At 35.1% G+C, this 26304-nt stretch overlaps 1 protein-coding gene across 8 annotated transcripts in view; it reads right to left on the bottom strand.

The window, feature by feature from the left end:
- Nucleotides 1-26304, bottom strand: part of TASOR2 (transcription activation suppressor family member 2) — a 77733-nt gene that overhangs the window by 46928 nt on the left and 4501 nt on the right. For 3 of the 8 annotated variants that reach the window (XM_036024986.1, XM_036024975.1, XM_036024996.1), the window contains 3 exons: nucleotides 6938-7083; nucleotides 6550-6645; nucleotides 5223-5295 (listed from right to left, as the gene is read on the bottom strand). In XM_036024986.1, coding sequence (XP_035880879.1) covers nucleotides 5223-5295; nucleotides 6550-6645; nucleotides 6938-6942 — 174 coding nt within the window. In that variant the 5' untranslated portion in view covers nucleotides 6943-7083. Of the gene's footprint in view, nucleotides 1-1657; nucleotides 1750-5222; nucleotides 5296-6549; nucleotides 6646-6937; nucleotides 7084-15245; nucleotides 15380-22883; nucleotides 23110-26304 lie in introns of those variants that run through there. The other 5 variants (XM_036024960.1, XM_028505583.2, XM_036024966.1 and 2 more) reach the window with 4 other exon arrangements.

The raw sequence follows: 26304 nt of genomic DNA on the forward strand, positions 1-26304 counted from the left end.
AACGTCGAGCATGGCTGGCTTTTGAGCAGTAAAGTAAGGAGCACTGAGAACAAGTAGGCAAAAACTAAATAGCAGTATCCACCAGACATAATGGTATACAGGGGCAAGAAACCAAGGGCAAGGCAATCTGACATAATTAAGAAATCAAACATTTGTTATCTAAGCTGACAGGCATACTTTCTGTGGCAGAACTATAGTACTTATCATGGAATAGGAGAGGGAGGACTGAGAGAGGAAAAGCAGTGACTGTGTGCCAGTGCAATGTTACTTTCCCTCCAGTTCTTGGGGACAAATTGTGAAATATAAAGTGTTTATACTCTTTAAAAAAAATCAATACTGTTAGATACTTTTAGCTTTCCAATTAGATTTTAATTAGATTATAATTAGAAAGCTAAAACATAAGCAAAAACAGCAAAAAGACCACAGAATATGTCCTCAAAAAGCCCACCAACCTCTAAAATCAGTGTTTTCCTACTACTTGAGAGAAAATTCTAATTGCAGAAGTCACTTGTACTGTGCTATTAAAGGGTATTTAAGAATTTCTGACTGCCCATCATTAAACAAGTGGTTCACAAAATATGGTACATTGACACAATGGAATACTATGCAGCAGAAAGGAGCCCCTACCCTCTGCAACAGCATGGATGGAACTCGAGAGCATTATGCTAAGTGAAATAAGCCAGGCAGTGAAAGATAAATACCATATGATCTCACCTATAAGTAGAACCTAATCAACAAAACAAACAAGCAAAATATAACCAGAGACACTGAAATAAAGAACAAACGGACAGTAACCAGAAGGGAGGGGGATGATGGGGGAAAGACGGGGAAGGTTCATCAAGAACATGTGTAAAGAACCCACAGACAAAGCCAAAGAGGGATAAGATTAAGGGTGGATGGGAGGTGGGGGTAGATGGGGTAGAAGAAAGAGGTGGTGGGAAAATGGAGACAACTGTACTTGAACAATAAAAATAAATAAATTAAAAACAAAACAACCCTGGCTGGTATAGCTTAGTGGATTGAATGCAGACCTGCAGGCCAAAGCATCACCAGTTTGATTCCCAGTCAGGGCACATGCCTGGGTTGCAGGCCATATCCCCAATATGGGGTGTGCTAGAGGCAACCATACATTGATGTTTCACTCCTCTTTCTCCCTCCCTTCCCCATCTCTCTAAAAATAAATAAATAAAATCTTAAAAAAACAAAACAAAAGAATTTCTGAGATCAGTTAGTTATAGGTGCCACATGAAGCTATAAACAAGGTCTGGATGTTTCAGGGATAAAGAAAATAAAGATTTCTTATTTTGACATTTTAAACCAAACAAATTCTGTTTTCTAAATTAATTTCTTATAACTATAACCATATTGTTTTACAAGCAGCTACTTGTTTTCTGTTATGTAATGTCTAAAAAGCAGCACTGTGGGACAGGAGTGAGAGGAACACTTTTCACTGAGTACCTGTTGTATTACTTCAAGGTTTTTTAAAATGTATTCATAGATCATCTGTACATAAACAAATTTTTGTCTTTAAAGGAAAGCAGAAATACCAATTGCATTTTCTGACTTTGAACAGCTATCTTTGATGACTATGTTTAGCAAATGATCTACAAAGAACATTATCAGAAAGAAATTATACAGAAGCACATTTACACTTTACCTTAATTAGATTAAAAATTACAACATAACCAGACTTTCCATGATACCATGGTCTTGCATGAAGACAGTCTGAGTATTTGGAAATGTATACACCTATAAAAACATAAAATATAGATTAATTTACAATGTTAAGAGATTATTTACACACACACAATTCTCATGTAGGACACCTTTAACTGAACAAGACAACACAAAAGATAAATTAAAGTCAACATTAAAAACTGTTTTGAAACTGCTTTTTAAAAACTATTTGAGATACTCTAAAGGTACAGAAACATTACAGCTAAGATAAGACAGAACATACCTGACTGACAACCAATTTTCTACTAGGGTCTAATAATTGAAAAGGGATAAAGTTTCACATTCTTGGAAAATTCTAAGTTTTTCTGTATTTTTTACCCCTTCATGCAATCATCCTGTGAAAAGATCTATGGTAATCTGATTCTCAAGTTATTTTTTGCAAAAAATAAGGGATAAAATATTTTTATCCCTTATCCACAGGGGATACATTTCAAGATCTTCAGTGGATGTCTGAAATGGTAAATAGTACTACCCCTTATATAGTATTTTTTTCCAGTACATACATACCAATGGTAAAGTTTAATTTATAAACCAGGCAAAGTAAGAGATGAACAATAATGACTGGTAATACAATAGAATTATGACAACATGCTATATTAAGTTATGTAAATGTAGTATCTCATCTCTTAGAATATCTTACTGTACAGGCATACCTTGTTTCATTGCACTTTATTTTTTTGCTTAACAGATATTGTGTTTTTTACAAATTGAAGGTTTGTGGCAACCCTTCATTGAAAAAAATCTTTTGCTGCCATTTTTCACAATAGCATTTTCGCTTTGTGCCTCTGTGTCATATTTTGGTTAATTTTCACAATATGAGGTGGGGGTAAAACTAGTGTACAGTTGTGCATACACAAAAAACACAGAAATCATTCTTGCATTATTTATTAATTATTGAATTATTTTACATAAAATCAACTGTAAACCTACTTTTGCCCCACCCTGTATTTCAAACTTTATTATTATATTTGTTGTGTTTCTCTGTGATCAGTGATGGTTGATATTACTATTATGACTGTTTTGGGGTACCACAAACCATACCCTCATAACACAGTGAACTTAATCGGCAAATGTTTTGTGTTCTGACTGTTCCACTGAGCAGCTATTCCCTCCCTCCCTCTCCCTCTCTAGGCCTCCCTGTTCCCTAAGACACAATTATTTTCAAATTAGGCCAATTAATAACCCTACAATGGCCTCTAACGGTTCAAGTGAAAAGAAGTCACATGTCTCTCACTATAAATCGAAAGTTAGAAATGACTGAGCTTGGTGAAGAGGCATTTCAAAAGCAAAGATGGGCCAAAAGGTAGGCCTATTGCATCAAACAATTAGCCAAGTTCTAAATGCAAAAGAAAAGTTCTTGAAGGAAATTAAAAATGATACTCCAGTGAAAGAAAGAAACTAGTCTTACTGCTCTTACAGAGAAAGTTTTAATGGTATGGATAGATCAAACCAGCCACAACATTCCCTTAAGCCAAAGCATAAAGAGCAAGATCCTAACTCTCTTCAATTCTATAAAGGCTACGAGAGGTGAGAAGGCTGCAGAAGAAAAGTATGAAGCCAGGAGAGAGGCTGGTTTGTGAGGAAAGATGCTGTCTCCACAATATAAAAGTGAAAGGTGAAGCAGGAAGTGCTGATAAAGAAGATGCAGTTAAGTTATCCAGATCTGGCAAAGATAATTAATGAAAGTGGCTATACTCAATAGATTTTCAGTGTAGATGAATCAGTCTTTAATTGGAAGATGCCATCTAGGACTTTCCCAGCTACAGAGAGGTCAATGCTGGGCTTCAAAGCTTCAAAGGATGGGCTAACTCTCTTGTTAGAGGCTATTGCAGCTGGTGACATTAAGCTAAAGTCAATGCTCATTTACTAGTCTGAAAATCATACAGCCCTCAACAATTATGCTAATTCTACTCTGCCTGTGCTCTATAAATGGAACAACAAAGCCTAGAAAACAGCACATTTTCTGAGAGACAAATAAAAACACACATCTATACAAAACTTGTCGTGAATGTACACAGCAGCCCTTTTAATAATAGACCAAAAGTGGAAACAATGTCCACCAACTGATGCATAAAAACAGATGGTATAAACCATACAAAGGAATATTATTCAGCCAAAAAGGGAATGAAGTACTGGCACATGTACAACATGGATGAATCCCAAGAACACTAAGTTAAAAAAAGTCACAAAAAATCACATATGACTCCATTTATATGCACTATTTGGAACAGGCAAATCCACAGAGGCAAGAAGTAGAGTAGTGACTGCTTGGGCTAAAAGACAGTGGGGAATGGGGAGTGCTAACAGGTATAGGATTTCTTAGGGTGATAAAAATAGTCTAAAATTGATGTGCTGCACAATTCTGCAAATATACTAAAAAAACATGGAATGTACACTTTAAATGGATGAATTGTCTGGTATGTGAATTTTACCTCAAAAAAGGTATTTTTTTAAAAAAGGGTAGCAAGAACCTAGCCATGAAGCTCAATTTTTCTCAATCTTCATCTCCAAATTCTGCAGCACCCAACAGAGCTCAATAGCCCTCCCTCCATAGATCCTCCCTTTTTCTACAAAACTATTTCCTGATTCTTCATTCACTGAACTGCTCTTTACTCTTCCTTCTATACCTCCCTCTACCCCCACCCCTTGGTATAGAACAACACAAAAGTTCTGTTCTTTGCCATCTTTGTCCTTCTATACTGACCATGTAACGGTATGTTTGGCTTCAACTAATACCACCTCCCCACCTTGACCCCCAATCTTGATTCCTAATTCCTTTTCCAATTAATTTTACTACCACTAGGGTATCTTTCAGAAACACTTCTGAAGATCTCATTATTTCTCAAATTTAACTCATGACAGTAGTAGAGTCCGTTTACTAGGTTTGCACTGTGCTTACCATTTTAGAGTCTCACGTATCCTCATAACAAACATAGAAGACAATTTTATCTATTTTACAAATGACAAAATTGAAGCTTAAAAAATTTAGTGCTAATCCATATTCTTAACCATAAGATTACCTTTTCTCTTTTATCAGCTTCCCTATAGATCTCCCTTCCTTCTGTGTCCCTTCTCTACCAGCAATATCACTGCAGTGTAAGGTTAAATCCTTTGATTATTTCCTTTCTCTTGCTCCTCACATTCCATAGTTGCCAAGTTTGGTCAGTTCTATCTGTTCTCTATTCCCATTGTCATTATGATGATGTAGAAGAGAGCCTCACTAACCCTGGGTGTCTATAATAATCTCTTCGCATCAAAAGATACCTTCAGTATCTGCTCTAGTCCAACCAACCTTTGAAAATAAGTTCTGACTGTGTAACTTCTATTGGAAAACCTTAAGTCTAGGCTCAAAGCTCATTTATATTATCAAGTTCTGATCCTAAACATTATTCATCATTAACAAAACTGGCTTTTAATATGGGTACTTTAATGAAATAAACTATAACTTGCTTCATCTTGTAAAATAAGAGATTCTTTATTCTTACCTTTTGCTGGGTCACCCAGAGTGGTAATAGCACTGCTGCCAATACAGAGTCCACGCTGACATACCAATTTTGCCTTTAAACAAAATAATAGTACTTTGCTTATCATATTAGTCTTGGGAGAGGTCACGAAATAACACTATAATCTATAGGTCTTCAAATAAATACAGACTTTTTACCGTGTGTGTGTGTGTGTGTGTGTGTATGGCACAAAGCAAGATTATATAAAGCAACTGTATTTGGTTAATAGTTCAAAGTTTTTCATGAAATTTACCATTTCTGTTAATAAAAACATCACCAGTTTTTCAGAGAGAATCAAAATAAATAAAAATAAATAGGATCACAGGTAAGTCCTCTCTTAAAGATATCCTTTTCAAATATAGCTTTGGAAATGTCTTACTCCCAGATGTGTTTTGTAGTATGAATCTAGAGCATATCTTATTTGGAAGCAGATGATTAAGCCAATAAATAAACTTTTCTGGTATTACTATCTTTATTATATACTAATATTGAACATTCTTTAAGCAAATCTACTCTTGTTCTTTAAAAATTATTAACTCAACCAAAACATTATCTTTGAATTGTGTTAAAATTGTATCTAGGTGCCAAACACATCTTTGGAAACACACCCTGCACACAGTTTCCTTCTTGCACAAGTTAGATACAAGCAACAATATGGTTGTTTATGAAACAATTTCAAGTACTGGTAACTAGAATGCTGAAAATGTTCATCTTACCCCCAAAACTATGTCATTTAAACTTGAAAAACCTCCATAAAGAATGGAAAGTATCACCCTGGCTGGCGTAGTTCAGTGGATTGAGCGTGGGCTGCGAACCAAAGTGTCACAGGTTCGATTCCCAGTCAAGGTACATGCCTGGGTTGCAGGTCATGACCCCCAGCAACCGCATATTGATGTTTCTCTCTCTCTCTCCTTCCCTCCCTTCCCTCTCTAAAAACAAATAAATAAAATCTAAAAAAAAAAATGGAAATTATCTATGTAAACAATGATAGAATGGAGAAACATCCACTCATTCCATTAAAAGGCATTACCAATACCTAAGAAACTTGTATTAATCCAAATCTCACCATGAGAGCCTACAAATGTATCTAAAACTAAAAAGGACCTATAAAAAGTTGTAGAAATCAAATCTCTTTCATAACTAGCTTTCAAATGTCATTTAGACTGGCAACAAACTAAGTAAAAAAAGGCAGATGAACTGGTAATTTTATAATACTTACGTAACTAAAACACCGGTATTTAAGTTTAATGATACATTATTAATGGATATATTAATTCACAAAATTAGTTATACAACCTAATTCCCTTACCTGATTTTCAGTTTCAAAGAGAAGAAACCCGTAAGTTTCTTGAAGTTCTTCCTGAGTATAGTTACTTGCTTTTTTTTCTTGGTAAAAAGTTCTGTACTGTATAAAAAGAGAATAACCAAATGCTATAAATATGTCATTCTGCCTTGCAAGCTAATTTTCAGAAATGTATCATCTGAATTTCACCTGCTAAAAAACTAATAAAATTTATTATTTTTCTATTCCCTAGAATAAATATATTATTACCTTCCAAGTGACTGTTGCCAAGGATCTTTTATCTAATCTGAAAAGTAATAGCTTAAAAGAACTAGGCTAATATACTATAAATGATGGTTCTTTAAAGCTAAAAATAAAACTAACACACAGACACAGTGTGTACCAAGCACCTCACCTCATTTAAGAAAATGTCATTTTTCACCAAAGTCACTTGACTGTACTGAAAACCATGCTCAGATGCAGAGTCCAAGTAAGAAGTATGGAGAATTGAAACTGCCCTCTGGAAGACAGAGTCTGAACTCAAGGACACTGTCTCAAAAACTGTAAAACACAAACAAAAATAATGCAACTGTTTAAGATAACCAAAGGATGGCGTTAAAATCGGTACAATAAATATCACTGAAACTTCATCTATTTTCTTCCTGTGTAACTAAGACTTTCACAATATGTTTTGGCTGTCATATCTGTACTATCTTAACTCAAAAGACCTCTCATGTGAAGAAAATAATGTAAATGAATTATGATTGAGGGGGAATTACTTTCAATACAAGAGTAAATGTACCCTGCCAGATCCCTTATGGCTTGTGGTTTAAAGCTGGGTGCTGAAATGACAACTGGTAAAAGCAGATGTGGCTGTACTTTCAAGTTGATGGCCAGCAATCACTCAGCCCAATGTTTCTCATCTTTACGATTTTTAAAACTTATGCCATATTTTGATAAATTCACTCTTCCCGTCTTCTCATCAAATCCCCAAGTCAGTCTGTTAAGTTCTTTTTAAGGGACCTACTCAGCAAACACATTAGAAATCATTGCTATCTTTGGGGTTTCTCACTCATTTAGACATGTCTACTGTACTTTACTTCTTCTGGTTTTTATTGTAAAATCACTTTTTTCATTTTTACAAAAAGAAAACTTTATTATTTTTTTAAAGTACCTTTTTCAAACCATACCCATGTGCCATCCCACATTATTCTGATATGCCCTTCCCATGAGAGGCATGTTTCCTAATTGAGAATTGCTGACTGAATCCAATAATTCTCTTGATGTTGAGCCTTTGTGCCTTTTGATTTTACAATTCTTTAGCAAGAACCAAGCCTAATGAATTCTCATGACGTTTAACCATTTGATTTGTTTACTTCCTTCTATTTTTATCCTCTCTACTTTCTTTAACAAGGAAGGGGAGGGTGTACAAACTGATAATTGATAAATAATAAAGAGAATGGAATAATTTATATAGCACTGTATGTTTTACTCATATAGTACAAATAAGTACATTTGGCTTCCTACTCTTACCAGAACTCTGCAAGGTAAAATTTAAAAGTTAAAGAAAAAAAACCGTATTATTTAAAATTAACTTATGAACAACAGGTAAGAAAAAAAGAAACTAGACTCTCCCAGTAATGAAAATAAACATTTCAATGAAATTAATCTGGGCTAAACTGTCCTAACACTTCAATTATAAAGGTAGCTTAAAATGCTTTAATAAACAAAACTTCCCCTTATTGATAATGAAAGATTATAAATAGCAAGAAAAGAAAGGAAGGAGGATGAAATACTTAAAAATATTTTCAAGTGGTACATCGGATCCATTACAATTCTGTTTTACTTTCTCTCAGTTTTACTTTCTCCTTCAGTATCAGTATACCAGTGCTGTACAAAATAAAGATATTCTAAAGAGACTAAAATAGCAAAAACACCTGCGGTAATTAAAATTATGGCTTTTGGTAGCTATGTTACTCAAAACAAACTGGGAGGCCTATGCCTTTGTAAACTCATCTTACAAATAATCTGCACTGCTAGCTCAAATATATATCAGGATTCTTTAAAAAATTAATTTTGGAAGCCTTGTATTTAATATTTTTAAAAATGCAATATCATATTAAAAATATAAGTATATTCTGAGGCTCAATATTTGAGAAATATATTGCTGATGGTGATAGAAACAAAAGTTATCACAGCTTTGAAAAGCAACCTTCTATGACTATCAACTTCTCTAAATTCCACAAGATATTAATAGGTGGGGGCCAGTTTTATATTTTAGAAGCACTAAATACTACATATATCTCTATTTTTGTGTGTCAATGTACAATAAACTTAAAACTGTAAAAGTAGTGTAACAAAAAAAAAACCTGTCTAACATAGTGTTTCCCTAATATGTGTGGTCACAGAACACTTTATACCAGTGTGTAGAAAACTGTTTCCAATAAAGCTATTAATAAAGATAATGATTTAAAATAAACAAGGAGAGTCCTGACAGTGTGGCTCAGTTGGTTGGAGAGTTGTCCTGAAAACTGAAAGGTCACAGGACCAATTCCTGGTCAGGGCACATGTATGGGTTGCAGGTTCGGTCCCAGTTAGGGCGTGTGCAAGAGGCAACTGATTGATGTTTCCCTCTCACATAGCTGTTTCTCTCCCTCTCATCCCTTCTCTCTAAAATCAGTAAGCATGTACTTGGGTGAGGATAAAAAAAAAAAAAAGAAAGAAAAAATTTTAAAAATAAATGAGAAACAAGTAGAAAATAAATTACTTTGTGCATATGTATTTTTATTTCTAAAACCATTTCTCTATGGTTAAAAATGGTTTCCTTTTAGGTCAGCATCCCCTAAATAGCAATATATTTATAAGAGTAATCATTTTACAGTTAGAAGGAAAAGTATTTCAAAAGCCAAGTTGTTGGAAAACCAGAGTAAATATTGAATCTTTCATGACTTTATATTAAATTACTTCAATTATACTTTCAAGAAAGCACAAGTTTCCCGCTCTATAAATAAGGAGGCAGATGAGAATTTTATTGATAAGTTATTTAACATTGTTCATTCTTACACAATGTACTTTTATTTAACAGTCTAACTAGAGTACAAAACAATCTGAGCACTAAATAAATTAATGACCTTATTTTTGCTCGGCAATACACATGCTTTATTTATACATTCAGGGTTATCAGAATATTAGGAGAAGAGGAGATGACTGCAAAGCAAAAACAAAAACAAAAACAAAACAAAAGGAATCTCACCTAAAACAACATCTAAAAGGTTACTTGAAAAGTACCTGTCTGTAAAGTAGAAAAAGTGTCTCTTAGGGCTTAAGTGACCAATAGAGAAAACATGGAGAAAATTTAAGTCCAATCAAAATGGCTCTGGAAATTGAGTTAAAATGCTTTCCTATAGCACCTGGCTTTGGGCACACTTCTCTATTTGTGGACTCAATCTGAAAAGTTAAGTCAAGCTCAACACAAAGTGGAATCTGCTTAACACCCTGCTGCTATTCTCCCCTTCTCAAAATTCATCACAGAGACAGGATATGTCTGGTTTTGATGCTTTTCTCTTTTAACTTCTAACGAAAGGGATCAGAAAATAATAAATCAATTTCTGATTCTATGTCACAGGTATCTTTTTCATTCTATAATCATCTGGTCTGAAATCAAATAATGAGATGAACTAGTGCCAACAACTCAAGTGTCACAAAACTGACAAAAACCAACCACTTCTACATCTCCCAGGACTTTCATGACTACATCTCTTATTTGTGCATTAGGCAACAGTACTCATTATCAACATAAACACTCAAAACCAACAATATCTGCCATTAAAGGCCTTTATAAATATTCCCTACAGATGGACTGCAAACTACATCTGCTAATATGTCTGTAATACTTTATCTAGTCTAAGCAGGCCATTTGATAGTTGTTGAAGGAATAGCCCATTCCTTAATTATCTAGTCCTAAAATATATTACCTTTATTTTTAAGATATTAAAGAATTACCAGTTTAAGAAAGAGCACCATTTGGCAGGGCCTAACAAAAACTTAAATGTGCACAATGAAACACCATTCCATTTCTTGAGATCTATTCCTCAGAAATCCTAGCATAACAGCACAGGATATACGTACAAGAGTGTTCCTTGCACAAGCATTGATAAGAGCAAAAACACAGGAGATAGCCTAAATTGCCATCAAAAGAGAAACTGTTGCATTGTATCTACAGGAATAAATCTGCATATATTGATATATAAAGATATCTTTTACATACTACACAGTAAATAACATGCATTATATCATGTCATTTTGGTTTAAAAATACATTACAAATTACGTGTTTAAAAGTATGCAGATAGAATCCACCAAGAACTCATAAATATTGTAAATATATATGCACCCAACATAGGAGCACCCAAATACATAAAGAAAATCTTAGAGGACTTCAAGAAAGATATGGACAGCAACACAATTATTGTGGGAGATTTTAACACCCCACTATCAAAAATGGACAGATCTTCCAAACAAAATATCAACAAAGATATTGTGGCATTGAACAATACCCTAGATGAAATGGGCTTTACTGATATATACAGAACCCTCCATCCCAAAGAAGCTAAATACACATTTTTTTCAAATGAACATGGAACATTTTCAAAGATTGACCACATGATAGGACACAAAACAAGCCTCAACAATTTCAAAAAAATTTAAATCATACCAAGCATTTTCTCGGATCACAAGGGACTGAAACTAGAAACCAACCCCAAGGAAAAAAACCCAAAACACTCAAAATCATGGAGATTAAACAGCATGCTATTAAACAATGAATGGGTCAAGAATGATATTAGGGAAGAAATCAAAAGGTTTCTGGAAACAAATGAAAACAAACTCACAACCCAAAACTTATGGGACACAGCCAAGGCAGTCCTGAGAGGAAAGTTCATAGCGATACAGGCCCACCTAAAAAGGTTAGAAACATTCCAAACAAACAACCTAACCCTATGTCTACAAGAACTCGAGGAACAACAACAAAGACAGCCCAGAGCAAGCAAAAGGAAGGAAATAACCAAGATCAGAGCACAATTAAATGACATAGAGACTAAAAGCACAATTCTAAGGATCAATGAATCCAAGAGCTGGTTCTTTGAAAAGATAAACAAAATCGACAAGCCTTTAAGCAGACTCATCAAGAAAAAAACAGAGAAAACCCAAATAAACACAATCAGAAATGAAATAGGAGAGATTACAACAGATACCACAGAAATACAAAGGGCTGTAAGAAGTTACTATGAAGAGCTGTATGCCAAGAAATTTGAAAACCTAGATGAAATGGACAAGTTTCTAGAAAAATATAATCTTCTAAAACTCAATAAAAAAGAAGCAGAAAGCCTGAACAAACCAATAACAGCAAAAGAAATTGAAGCAGTAATCAAAAAACTCCCAAAACACACAAAAGCCCTGGACCAGATGGTTTCACAGGAGAATTCTACAAAGCATTTAAGGAAGAGCTAACCCCTATCCTTCACAGACTATTTCAAAAAATCCAAAAAGATGGAAGACTCCCAAACTCTTTTTATGAGGCCACCATCATCCTAATTGCAAAACCAGATAAAGACACAACAAAGGAAGAAAACTTCAGGCCAATATCGCTGATGAACATTGATACTAAAATCCTCAACAAAATACTGGCAAACCACATCCAACAGTACATTAAGAATATCATACACCATGAGCAAGTGGGATTCATTCCAGGGATGCAAGGATGGTACAATATTCGCAAATCAGTAAATGTAATACATCACATAAACAAAAGCAAAGACAAAAACCACATGATCATATCAATAGATGCAGAAAAAGCATTTGATAAGGTACAGCACCCATTTATGCTAAAAACACTCAGCAAAGTGGGAATAGAGGGAGCATTCCTCAACATAATAAAGGCCATATATGAGAGACCTACAGCCAACATTATACTCGATGGGCAAAAATTAAAATCTTTTCCACTAAGATCAGGAACAAGACAAGGCTGTCCACTTTCACCACTTCTATTCAATATAGTACTGGAAGTTTTAGCCACAGCAATCAGACAAAAAAAAAGAAATAAAAGGCATCCAAATTGGAAAGGAGGAAACAAAACTGTCATTGTTTGCAGATGACATGATACATAGAAAATCCTATAGACTCCACAAAAAAACCCTGCTTGACCTAATAAATGAATTTGGCAAAACAGCAGGATACAAAGTCAATATCCAGAAATCAAAGGCATTTCTGTACACCAACAATGAAACAGCAGAAGCAGAAACCAAGAAAAAAAATCCCATTTGAAATAGCAAAAAGAAAAATAAAATACCTAGGAATAAACCTAACCAAAGAGGTAAAAGACCTGTATTCAGAAAACTACATAACACTGAGGAGAGAAATCAAGGAAGACACAAACAAATGGAAACATATACCGTGTTCATGGATTGGAAGAATTAATATCATCAAAATGTCCATACTACCAAAAGCAATTTACACATTCAATGCAATACCTATTAAAGTACCAATGGCTTATTTCACAGACATAAAACAAACACTTCAAAAATTTATATGGAACCATAAACGACCCCGAATAGCTGCTGCAACTTTGATAAAGAAGAGTAAAGTAGGAGGGATCACAATACCTGACACTAAACTATACTATAAGGCCGCTGTAATCAAAACAGCCTGGTACTGGCATAAAAACAGGCACATGGACCAATGGAACACAACAGAGAGCCCAGAAATAAACCCAAGTCTCTATGGTCAATTAATATTTGACAAAGGAAGCAGCAACATAAAGTGGAATAAAAACAGCCTCTTCAACAAATGGTGTTGGGAGAACTGGACAGCTACGTGCAAAAAAATGAAACTCGAGCACCAACTTACACCTTATACAAAAATAAATTCAAGGTGGATAAAAGACTTAAATATAAATCGTGACACCATTAAAGTCCCAGAAGAGAACATAGGTAGGAAAGTCTCAGATATTTCATGCAGAAACTTTTTTACTGACATGTCTCCTAGAGCAAGGGACATAAAGGAAAGAATAAACAAATGGGACCTCACCAAAATTAAAAGCTTTCGCACAGCTAAAGAAAACAGGATCAAAATAAAAAGAGAACCAACTGTATGGGAAAACGTATTTGCCAATGATACCTCAGACCAGGGTTTAGTCTCCAAAATATATGAAGAACTTACACGACTCCACTCTAAGAACACAAGTAACCCAATTAAAAAATGGGCAAAGGACTTGAGCAGACAGTTCTCCAAGGAGGACATACAGAAAATTCAAAAACACATGAAATGATGTTCAATATCACTAGCCATCAGAGAGATGCAGATTAAAACCACAATCAGATACCACTTCACACCAGTCAGAATGGACATCATAAACAAAGCAACAAACAAGCGTTGGAGAGGCTGTGGAGAAAAGGGGACCTTAGCGCACTGTTGGTGGGACTGCAAACTGGTACAACCACTATGGAAAGCAGTATGGAACTTCCTCAGAAAACTAACAATGGATCTGCCTTTTGACCCTGCAATTCTACTGCTGGGACTATATCCTAAGAACACTGAAACATCAATACAAAAGAACCTTTGCACCCCGATGTTCATAGCAGCACAATTTACAATAGCTAGGTGCTGGAAGCAACCTAGATGCCCATCAGTAAATGAATGGATCAAAAAACTATGGTACATTTACACAATGGAATTCTATGCAGCAGAAAAAAAGAAGGAGCTCCTACCCTTTGCAACAGCATGGATGGAGGGGGAAAACATTATGCTAAGCGAAACAAGCCAGGCAGTGAAAGACAAATACCACATGATATCGCTTTAACAGGAACCTAAACAACAAAACAAAGAAACAATCAAAATATAACCAAAGACACTGAAATAGGGGACAGACTGACAGTGACCAGAGGGGAGAGAAGAGGGAATTTCAGGGGGGAATGGGTAGGGTTTACAGGAACAAATTTGGAGGACACATGGACAAAAACTAGGGGTGAGGGATACTGGGGGGGAAGAGGGGAGGGTCGGGTGGGTGGGCTAGAATGGGAGTAAGTGGGAGAAAACTGTACTTGAACAATGATTAAAATGAAATTAAAAAAAAAGAAAAGAAAAAATATTTTATACATCAAAAATTTCAAACTCAATAGGCTAACAGTGGCTATAGTTGGATAAGAAAACTTTTTAACGTGATAGCATTTTGGGAGAGAAGAGGAGGCTTTTACTTTTTTTAATTAAAAATTCCTCATGCTATAAAAATAAGTATGCAGATAAAAATCTAGAAAAATGGGAAACGAAAGTGTTAACAGTGTTTAAACCAGTGATTACTGAAATTGCGAAGTGGATAAAAGGGGAATTTACACTGTGTACTTTATACATATAACTACAATTTAGGTTTTTCCTACATAAGCATGTATTACTTCTATTTAAAGTATCTTAATTCAGAATCAAGTAAAATGAATCATAATTTCAAAAAGATACAAATAGGGAAATGTGACAATTTTCTTTAAATACCTTTTGTGATGCAATTTGAAAACTGAATTACTTATCACTTATGGACTAATGAGTATAAGAACTTTGTAGACATTGGAAACTATAATATTTTAAAAGTCCTCCAATTTACTCTGATCAAAATTAAAGTTTTATTGGTCTACTTTGAATTCATTACTAATCACTTACTGCATTTAGTTTAATACCCACTCTTTTCTGATATGAACCCTGTCTTGGTCTTCTCTAAGAGAGAATGTAGCTGGGAGGGTGGTCTTAATTCATTTTCATCAAGTATACCCCCAGAGTTCTTGACACAGTTCTGTTCTCTGTTAATGTCATAAATGCTAAAATGAGAAAAGAAAAAAATTAAAGCATAAAGTGAGTAGTTGTATTTATAACATATGTACTATATAAACAAATGTTTATTGAACATCTAATCTGCATTAGGTACTACTCTATAATGTTTACCCCCTTTAACAAATCTACAAAATTAAGAGCTAAATTTGCTCTATGGGCAGTAACACAAAAAATGAAATGTCTTTCCTCCAATATATTTTTAAAAAATATATTGAATATTTTGTCCACAGAATTAAATTATGCTAATAGGAATCCCATTTGCCTCACTGGAGTGTTCAGATTCAGTTTGGACTTGTGCCCTCTAATACTACTGCCTAGCTTTGTGACTACTACTGACTACCTTTGTGATCTTGCTGGGGGATGCTGAGATATAACACTGACCAACAGATGTTCAACACAATCCCAGTTTGTGGAAACTGATTACCTGATTCTGAAACTTATGTGGGAATTCAAAGGAATTATAACAGCCAAAATAATTTTGGAAAGGAAGAACCAAGCTGAGGAACTCATCACCTAATTTCCAGAATTACTACAAAGCTAAAGTAGTCAAGACTGTTGTGTTCATGTAAAGATAATACCTACAGATCAACAAAACAGAATAGAGAACTAAAATACTGATTTTCAGCAACAATGTCAATATAATTCCATATGAAAAAGCCTCTTTACAACAAATTGTGCTGTAACAACCAAAAATGGAAAAATCCACAAACCCCAACCCCTAACTAAAACTATAAAATTCAAATGAAAATGAATCATAGACTTAATATAAAAACTAAAACTATGTTTCTAAAAAAGATCATAGAGAAAAACCTTCTTGATGGTAGAGCATGTAAAGATTTCTGAAAGGCACAAAAACCAGTTACCATAAAAGAAAAATGGAGACATTAGACTTTACACACATTAAAACCTTCTGATCTTCAAAAAATATTTGAGAAAGACTTGTGCCCAAAATATATAAAGAACTCTTAGACATACTTCACAAGACATAACGAAGTACACAAGAAAATGGCAAACATTGTTAGTTGTCAGAGAAGTGCCAATTAAAACAATAAAATACTACTTACACACTAGAATGACAAAAATTAAAAAGACAGAAAATACTAAGTGTTGATAAGGATGAGGAACAACTTGAACTCTCATACAGTCCTGACAGAAATATAAAGTTATACAGTCAACTGGGAAAATAGTTTTGCAACTAAACATATCCTTTCTATATTGCCCAGAAATTCTATTCCTAGGTAGTAATCCAAGAGAAATGAAACATATGTCTGTACATGAATGCTCTGTACATGAATGTTCAGAACAGCATTATTCATAGTAGGCTACAACTAGAAACAACCTAAATGTTTATCAATAGGTGAGTGGATAAATACACTATGGTACATTCATGCAATATACTGCTACTCGGCAATAAAAAAGAAAAATTGATACATGCGTGAACCTCAAAAACATTAAACTGGGCAAAATAAGCCAGACCTAAAACAGTACACGCTGTAGGGTTCCGTTTATATGAAATTCTAGAATAAAACTAATCTGTAGTGATAAAAATCACACCAGTGGTTGCCTGGGGTAGAGGACAGAAATACAGAAACTGACTGCAACTGAGGCAGGCATAAGAGAACTTTCTGGAGTCTCACTGAACTACAGACTTAAAATGTGTTCAAGTACTAAATATTGATACTATATAGAACAAAATCTCTGACCAAAATCCAGTAAAATTACAATGCAACCATAAAAAATTAATCTCAAGAGCCCATGTTTGGAATTGAAGAAAAACCTTTGAAAAATCAATGAACTAAAGAGTGAATTCAAGAACTTAAAAAACAGAGAAACAGCAAATTCAAAGAAAATAAGAGAAAGAAACAAATAATAAAATCTGAAATAAATAGAACAAAAAAACACAGAGCAGGGGCAAAAAAGGATATTTGAAAAAATAATGTATCATCAAATTATTATTCTTTTAAAGATTTTACTTGTTTATTAAGAAAGGCAGGGGAAAGAGATGGAGAGAAACATCAATGTGTGGCTGGCTGCCTCTCCTGCGCTCCCTACTGTGAACCTAGCCCACAACCCAGGCATGTGCCCTAACAGGATTTGACCCAGTGACCCTTTGGTTCACAGGCCCACACTCAATCCACTGAGCCACACCAGCCAGGGCTTATAAAATTATTTTTTTAAAAGGCACATAAAACATTAGAAATAAAAAGAGGTGTGATCTATATATACTATAAATGTGAAAAAATAATAGAAATAATTATATGACAAAATGTGAATTGGTAACATAAAAGAATTCCCTAGAATACAATTTATCAAAACCTACCTAAGAAAATTAGGAAACTAGAATATACCTATCAATGTTAAGTAACTGATAACAGTTGTTTAATTGTTATAGGCATGTAAGTGTCAGGCCCAGAAGTTTTCAAAATAAAAATTTTTCTCAAGAACAGGAATCAGGAACATCTTATTATTTTATAAGGCTAGCCTAATCTTGATAGAGAAACCAGAAAAGAACAGTTGACCCAGCAATTCCACTTCTGGGTTTTTATCCAAAGAAAATAAAGCCACTAATTGGAAATCATATATGTACCCCTATATTCGCTGTAGCATTATTTACAGTGGTCAAGATATGGAAGCAACCTAGGTGTCCATTGATAGATGAATGGATAAGAGGTGATATATATATATACGCACAATGGAACAGTACTCGGCAATAAAAAAATGATATCTTATTTGCAACAAAATGGATGACCTAGGCAAGGATGTCCAACCTTTTGGTGTCTCTCTAGGCTGGACTGGAAGAAGAAAGAGTTGTCTTGGGCCACACACTAAGTACACAAACATAAACAAAAACTGATGAGCAAAAAAAAGGTTTTAAGTAAATTTACAATTTTGTGTTGACCCGCATTCATAACCATTCTGGGCTGCCACGGGCTGCAGGTTGGACACCCGAGTCCTAGAGTGTATTATGCTAAGTGAAGTCAGTCAGGCAGAGAAAGAAAAATACTGTATGGTTTCACTTATATTTGGAATCTTAATATAAAACAAACAAAAGAACAGTCTCATAGAAACAGAGACCAAAGGAATAGTTACCAGAAGAGAGGGGATGAAAAGGGGAATGATGACAGATGATTAACTACAATTAGTGGGGTAATCAAATTGTGAAGTATAAAAATGTTAAATCACTATATTGTACACCTAAAACTAATATAACCAATATAAGATTGTGTACTTAAATTAAAAAATTAATTTATAAAGTATAAGCCCTGGCTGAATGGCTCAGTTGGTTGGAGGATTGTTTCATACCCCCCAAAATTGCAGGCTTGATTCCTGGTCAGGACACATACATACCTGGGTTTCAAATTCAATCCCTGGTAAGGATGTACATGGGAGCAACTGATTGGTATTTCCCTTACACTGATGTTTCTCTCTCTCTCTCCTCCACCCCTCTTCTCTCTCTAAAATCAGTGAATATGTTCTTTGGGTAAGGATTAAAAATACAAAGTATAAAAAAAGACCATTTTAAAGCAATGTCACCAACAAAAATAGATATTGTAACATAAAAAGTACTTTCTTTAAAGTTAGAAAGACAGTGATCTCTAGTAATACCTTCTAATTAATGCTAGGTTTTTAGTGGTCAATTCCTTGACTGAAGTTTCCCTTCTCATTTACCGATCAACTAAAGTTTGTCTTCCAGTTGTTTTCCCAAGAAAAACTCATATAAAAAAGACCTGAAGCCCTAAATGTTCAAAACAACCCATCAATAGTCATTATAACCAAAGGCCAGCTTGGCAGGACAAAAAAAAAAAAATCCTTGGCTCACTTTTCTTTGAGTATCTTGCATGTGGTTCATCAGTTTTCTGGTGCTGTGTTCTGCCACCAACTTGCTTTTCTTTCCCTTACAATATGATCTTTTGCCAGTCCAAAATATTTTACCAGGATGTCCCAGTTCTGGGCCAGTTTTCCTTGGAATATGATGTACCCTTTCATTAGGAAGATTCAAATATGTATATGTATATGTGTGTGTGTGTGTGTGTGTGTATTTTATTGCAGGGTTTTGATTTTCTTCTTTGGGCGCTCCAGTTTAGGGTATTTTGGAACTCTTAGCCATCTCCCATATCATTATCTCATTATTTGCTTTTTAAAAATGTTTTTATTTCTCATGTCTTTTTTGTTTTTAAAACTATGGCAAAATATACATAGGATTTCAATTCTACCTTTATGTCTTCCATATGTATCTCATCATTTATTCTTTGTTTCTGAAAGGGTTTAATCTTTTTCTTCCCTTTCTTTTCTGTTCTTCCAGTTCCCATTTTACATCTTCCTACTGTCTGGTTGCCTTTTTCTCAACTTCTTGTATTTCTGCTTTGTGGTCTTTCGTCGTAAGTTCTATGCTTCATTAATTTGTTTTAACATACATAATTAACATAGTATGCAATTCACCTGTTTAAAGTGTACAATTTGATGGCTTTTAGTATATTCAGAGGTATGCAACCATTACCACAATTATTTTTAGAACACTTTCATCCCCCTGCAAACCCCTGTATCATTTAGCTATCCTCCTCTCCCCTCATTACTCCCTACCCCTGGGCCTATGTCACTAGTAATTTACTTTGTCTCTAAAGACTTGTCTATACTATACCATTACATATAAATGGAATTATACAATATGTGGTCTTTGTGACTGGCTTCTTTCTCTTAGCATGTTTTCAAGGTTCATTCATATTGTAGCATGTACTTCATTCCTTTTTGTGGCCAAATAATATTTTATTTTATGGATAAACCGCATTTTACTTATCCAGTCATCACCTGATGGACATTTGGGTTGCGTCTACTTTGGGACTATTATGAATAATGCTGCTATGAATATCTGTGTACAAGTTTTTAGGTGAGCATGTTTTCATTTCTCTTAGATATATATGAGGTCTGTCCAGGCAAAGTTCAGCCATTGTTAATGTAGCAAGAATAGTTTGTGCAACATCAGTGTAACCTGGCAGCCAAGGAAAGGACTGGAATGCACAAGTGAACAATGACAACTTCAGTGTACTAGTCAGTGGAGGTGGTAGACACAGCTGAGTGAGCATGTGTGCTGTGTAGCTGTCACACTCAAAATGACTGAGCGAGTAGAGCAATGAATCTGCCATCAAATTTTGCATTAAGCTCGAACATTCCTCTGCAGAAAGTATTCAGATGATACAGACGACCATAGCCATGAGCAAGTGGTGACTGGCAGCTTCATCATGATAATGTGCCTGCTCATGCATCATGCTTCTGGCAGAGTATTTTGGTGAAACATCAAATCACCCAGGTGACTCAACACCCCTACAGCCCAGATTTGGTGCCTTGCAACTTACGGCTTTTCCCAAAACTAAAATCACCTTTGAAAAGGTAGAGATTTCAGAATGTTGATGAGATTCAGGAAAATACAATGGGGCTGTTGATGGTGATTGGGAAAACTGTGTGAGGGCCCAAAGTGCCTACTTTGAAGGGGACTGAGGCATTATTGTCCTTGGTGCAATGTTTCTTGTATCTTATATGTTCTTTAATAAATCTTTATTTTACATATTACATGGCTGGCTACCTTGTGAACAGACCTTATATATAAATTTTTGTTGCTGTACAGTATTTTTTCATGTATGCATTATTTTTGCCATACTTAATCTTAAAAACAAAATTAAGATGTTCCCAAATAAACGAAAGCTGTTCAACACAGAAAAATGTCCTGCCATGAATTGATTCAGGGAAAGAAAAGCATGTGTGTGTGTGTGTTTCTCTGTGCACATGCACATGTGTGTGGTCTTAAAGAATATATACCACAATTTGAACAGTAGTCATCTTGCCCTGGATGGGTGCTCAGTTGATTGATGCACCATTCCATACACTAAAAAGTTGTGGGTTCAATTTCCAGTCAGGGCACCTATCTATGTTGCAGGTTCGATTCCCAGTTGGGGTGCATATGGAAGGCAACTGATCGATGTCTGTCTGTTTGTCTGTCTCTCTCAAATCAGTAAGCATGTCCTTGGCTAAGGATTACAAAAATAAATACATAAGTAATGATCATCTTCTGTACAACACTTACCAATATCTGATATTTTTGTTTATTTGATTATCCTCCCACCACCAGATTAACAATTTCATAAATACAGGGAATCTGTCCTTTTCCATGCTGTATCTCCAGTGCCCAGAATAGTGTCTAGTACACAGTAAAATTTCAACGAACATTTATATAATGAATGAATGAATTCATTTTCCTGATCATTTCTCTACTTAAAACCCTGAAATGGCTTCTTTTTGCCCTCAGATGCAATGCACACTCCTGCCTCAGCCATGTAAAATCTAGCCCTTGCTAACAAAATTACTATTAAGTTCTAGCTACACTGATCTTTCCAATTCAAGCTCTTTCATCTCTTCAGGCTTTTGTGCTGGTTATTTCTGACTGGAATGCGTTTTCTCCCATTTTGTCCATGGCTTAACTCCCTCTCTTCCTTTAGTGTAATCTAGAAGTTACCCTTCAGATAAACCTCTGATCACCTAAAGTAGGTGTTTTCTTAAAAGCACTCATTGTAACTGCAATTACTTTATCAGTAATTACAGTTACATCTTCCCCACTAGCATGTAAGGTCCATAGAGGTACATCCTCTGTCTTATTCACCAAAGTCCCCCAGTGTCCAGCAGAGCGCCTAGCACCACAGCAGGTGAGTATAGGTAATTTTTCTAACATTTTTACAGCTTTATGTATTATCATTTGAAATGTCACATAAGCATAAAATATAATCTGGGGGAAGTAAAGTTATTTTAATTTTGGAAAACAAGATCTCCCATAGTCCTAAGTAGTAGCAAGTTAGTTTACTAAATGAAGACTAAGTAGAGAAAACTAATGGAAATTGTGCTTCCCATAAGCCAAAACAGTAATAAAGAGACCCATAAAACAAAGTGTCCCCATTAAAAAATAGAAAATACTATAAAATGAGAAACCTATGATTTTCATAAACATTTGAAAATGTTTGCCATATACAAGTTTTAGAGTTTTCTATTGTCAAGATAATCATGTACAGAAAGGAGTAAAACCCAAGATACTCCTTGCTGTTATGTGAAGTGCAAAGCCCATTTAGAGTCAGTTTTAAATTTCAAAAGATGATCTAAAATACTGTTAAGTCTACACACACAGAAAAGGTGGAAGAAGTCACGCCATCTCTCTAAGAGTTCTGCATGGGTTTCCCCACTACCATACTCACAGAATCCAATGAGTTAGGAGCAAAAATACTCTGTAAACCTTTAAGTACCATAAAACCGTGTGTGGGGTGTGTCACCCGTCTCATCTCTGTGGCTCAAGTTACTCCCTAAAGCCCCCTACACACAGTTGGACACCTAATCTGTCGCTTCTACCAGTCTCCTCTTCGCCCTGTGCTCTGGTAGGCAATTCAGTCAATTTAGGTGCCCCGGGCACTAGAGGGGAGCCAGAGTTGGGGGTGGGGGCCCAGTGGCCCCCCTTACCTCATGGTGTGTGGGGGAGGGGGCTGTGCCAATGCCCTGATGGCCCCCTCCCACCAGCGAAGGCCAGTGCGGCCGGCACCGCACGGGCACGCGGAGGCACGCGGGGGCACGCGGAGGCGCCTTTTAAAACTCAAGCAGGGCCGCGGGTCTCGAGTTAGCAGATGCAGGGGGATTTCCTGGAAGCTGCAACATGGTCTGAGGGCAGGAAAAACAAGCAGAGTGACTTTGGTCCTCTGTTTCTGAAGTCCTCTAATACCCAAAAGTGGGCTTTTTAAAAAAATCGTATTTTTTATGGTTTTGGGGTGGGAGAGAAGGGGAAAAACATCTACAGGCTGCCATAACCCAGGCATGTGCTCTGACTAGGAATCCAACCAGCGACCTTTTGGTCGGAGGGAGGAAGTACAACCAACTGAGCCACACAAGTTAGAGGAAGGTGGAAGGTTTTATGGTTATTTTACAATGATGGCTTCAAGCTTCAATTTCCTGGAGGGTCCGGTCCGTAGGTAACCACTAACAAAGATCAAATTGTAAATCCCAGACCTACTTGGAAATCCATGTCTCTTCACTTAAGGTGACTCCAAATTATTCTAACTCATTGCCCCTATTAGGCTTTCCCATTATCTTCTAGTAAACTCACCAGAGTCATAGACTTTGTTGTATAAATGGAAGGCTTATTGAATATTGCTTTGAATATTCCACAGATCCCCAAGAGATCCTGGTAACACCAGCACAAGGGGTCATGATGGGGGGGGGGGGGGGGCGCTAGTCCCTCCCACTAAGCAAGGCAGTCCTAACAAAAATAAAATTGAATGGGGAACGGAGGGAATGAACTTATTTGGTATGACCTAAGGACATCTTTACTTTTGACTCAAGTTTTAACCAAATAACCTAAGACATTCACATGCATTTCCTGAACTGCACCTGCATTTGCAAGAGGAAATCTAATCAGGAGAGTGTGAAGAATCATTACTGCTCCTATGATGTACATACGGAAAACAGGAAAGTCTGAATTCACAAAGCAAATTACCAAAATACATAATCATATAAATTAATTATGTGCTATTTAAAAATAAATTCACTTTGGGTAGTTAGTATATCCAATGGGACAAAAATTGCATTTTAAAAATATATATTTGGGGGAATTATATCCATTGTGCAAAAATTAGTTATACATTAGTTATCAGTAATATGTTTTCATTTAACTGTGACTTATTTACTCTTAGATTTAATGTTCCATTTTTGAAGATTGTTTTAACCTTCTCAAAATACAATCCAATTGCAAAAAGTATTTTTGCATATCAGATGCTTATAATCTTGTTTCTGTCAAATTTAGTTTTCTTTTTTTGCAATGCTGTATAAAAAGTCAACAGTTCCTTTGGAGATCACACATTCTGTATTCAAAATTATGTACCTTTTAGTAGAATCACTTCAAAGTTATACTGTAACATTTTTAGACATCTTTATAAAGTAACTGACTTTTGTTCTGGATCCTCATCAGACTTGGTTTATTAATTTGTGCTTTAGCATTAAACTATCAGTCTGCAATGAAATAGCTGCATTAATGTATTTATTACAAAGATATTAAGTAGTTTTGTCCCTATTACAAGAAAATCCTAAGAACGAATTTCTCTCACAATTATACTTTAAGACATGCTTTGGATTCTTTTAATTATTACATATGACAAAAGAGCAAGTGACATCTAATCCATGGCATAATGAAGTTTTGTTTTGTTTTCCCAATTGCAACTACCCCTAGACCTATCCTATCTCAAATGCCCTGAACAAAGAATAGGCCCGTTCACTTAAGAAGGCTCACAGAGAAGTAGGGGATAACCACAAAGCAGGTGCTTACACTGGTCAAGTCAGGCTTCATGAGTTGGAGTTTTGAAAATTTTTTCTCCTAATGGAGGAGCAGGTGTACCCAAAGGTACTAAACAGGGTCTGTTTTACCATGTCAAAAGAGCAGCGAGTCTTCACACAGAATGTTAGCCAGGGATTTTGTTCTCCAATTAAGTGTCATTAAAGTATTAAGGGAAAATAGAAAGTATGCCCCAGATGCATTTCTTATAATAAAAAAGTAATTTTAAAAAGAGAAGCCCAATTTAAAAGTAAATAATTTTAAAAAGAGAAGCCCAATTTAAAAGTAAAAACAACCTGATGACCACTTGATATATCAATAGAAGCAAAAGTTGGTTCTTTTGAAATACATTAGTCTTTTAGCAAATATAATGAAGAAAAACTAAAAATTAAATATTGGAAATTAAAAGGATATAACCACAAATATAGGGAAAATATTCCTAAAATTATAAATTATCATATACAATTTATACCAGTAAATATGAAAACTATAAGGATATAATTTATCATCACTGGGCTAAATCTAAGAAACATCTGAATAAACCAATTGTGATGAAAAAAACAGAAAGAGTAATCATAGTCCTACCCCTTCCCCCCAAAAAGACAAATCCTCAAGTTTTATTATCAAGTTTCACTTTTCACTTATCAGATTACCAAAACCCCACAAGTTTATAATTCATTCTTTTGAGGAAGCTATGGTAAATGAAATGAAAAGGAAAGCAAAATACCAGCAGAAACATATACTATGTCATTTAGCAAAGATTTATTTATACATTAAGATAGATAAATCAATAGAATATAAAAATGGAATTATGAAGCCAATGAACATACTTCAAAACACCTTCAATTTACAGATTTAAGAAGCCAAATAATCCCAAGCAAGATAAATAAGGATATGTATTTCTGTGAAACATCAGAAAGCCAAAGACAAGATGAAAAAAGCAGCCAGAGAAAAAGATACTGAGAGACTGACAGGTGACTTTTCAATAGCAATAATGAAAACCAAAAGACAGAGGAATGAGAACTTCAATGTACTAGAAGAAACAACTGCCTTACTAAACTGCTATATTCAACAAAACAATCTCGCATAAATGACAATGAAACAAAGAAATTTTCAGGTAAACCGAGAGTTCGTCACAAAAATTGAGAGTTCACCATCAAAAGACCTTCAATAAAAGCCATTCCACAGATGTACTTTAAGCAGAAGGCAAATGGCCCCAGATGGATGGTCTAAAATATAAAAGAAGCAATGACTAATACAGAAAGCAGTAAAAAAAATGTGGGAAATGTACACAAGCAATGACTGTCAAACACAATAAATCTAAACAGGTCTCTCTCATGGGTAAGAATATATTTTTTTTTAATTTAAGTATATGATAGTAACACTTGACTCATGAAGGGGTTGAATGAAGTCAAACTTCTAAGGTTCTTATATTGTGTAAGAGAAAGGTAAAAATATTGGTTATTTTTAGATTTTGAAAAAATCAAAGATGCATGACTTTTCTAAAATTATCATAAAAAGAAAAAGTACAGAGTCTCTAAACTAGTATATGAGAAAAATGGA

The sequence above is a fragment of the Phyllostomus discolor genome, chromosome 1 (assembly GCF_004126475.2).
Source record: "Phyllostomus discolor isolate MPI-MPIP mPhyDis1 chromosome 1, mPhyDis1.pri.v3, whole genome shotgun sequence".
NCBI lineage: Eukaryota > Metazoa > Chordata > Mammalia > Chiroptera > Phyllostomidae > Phyllostomus > Phyllostomus discolor.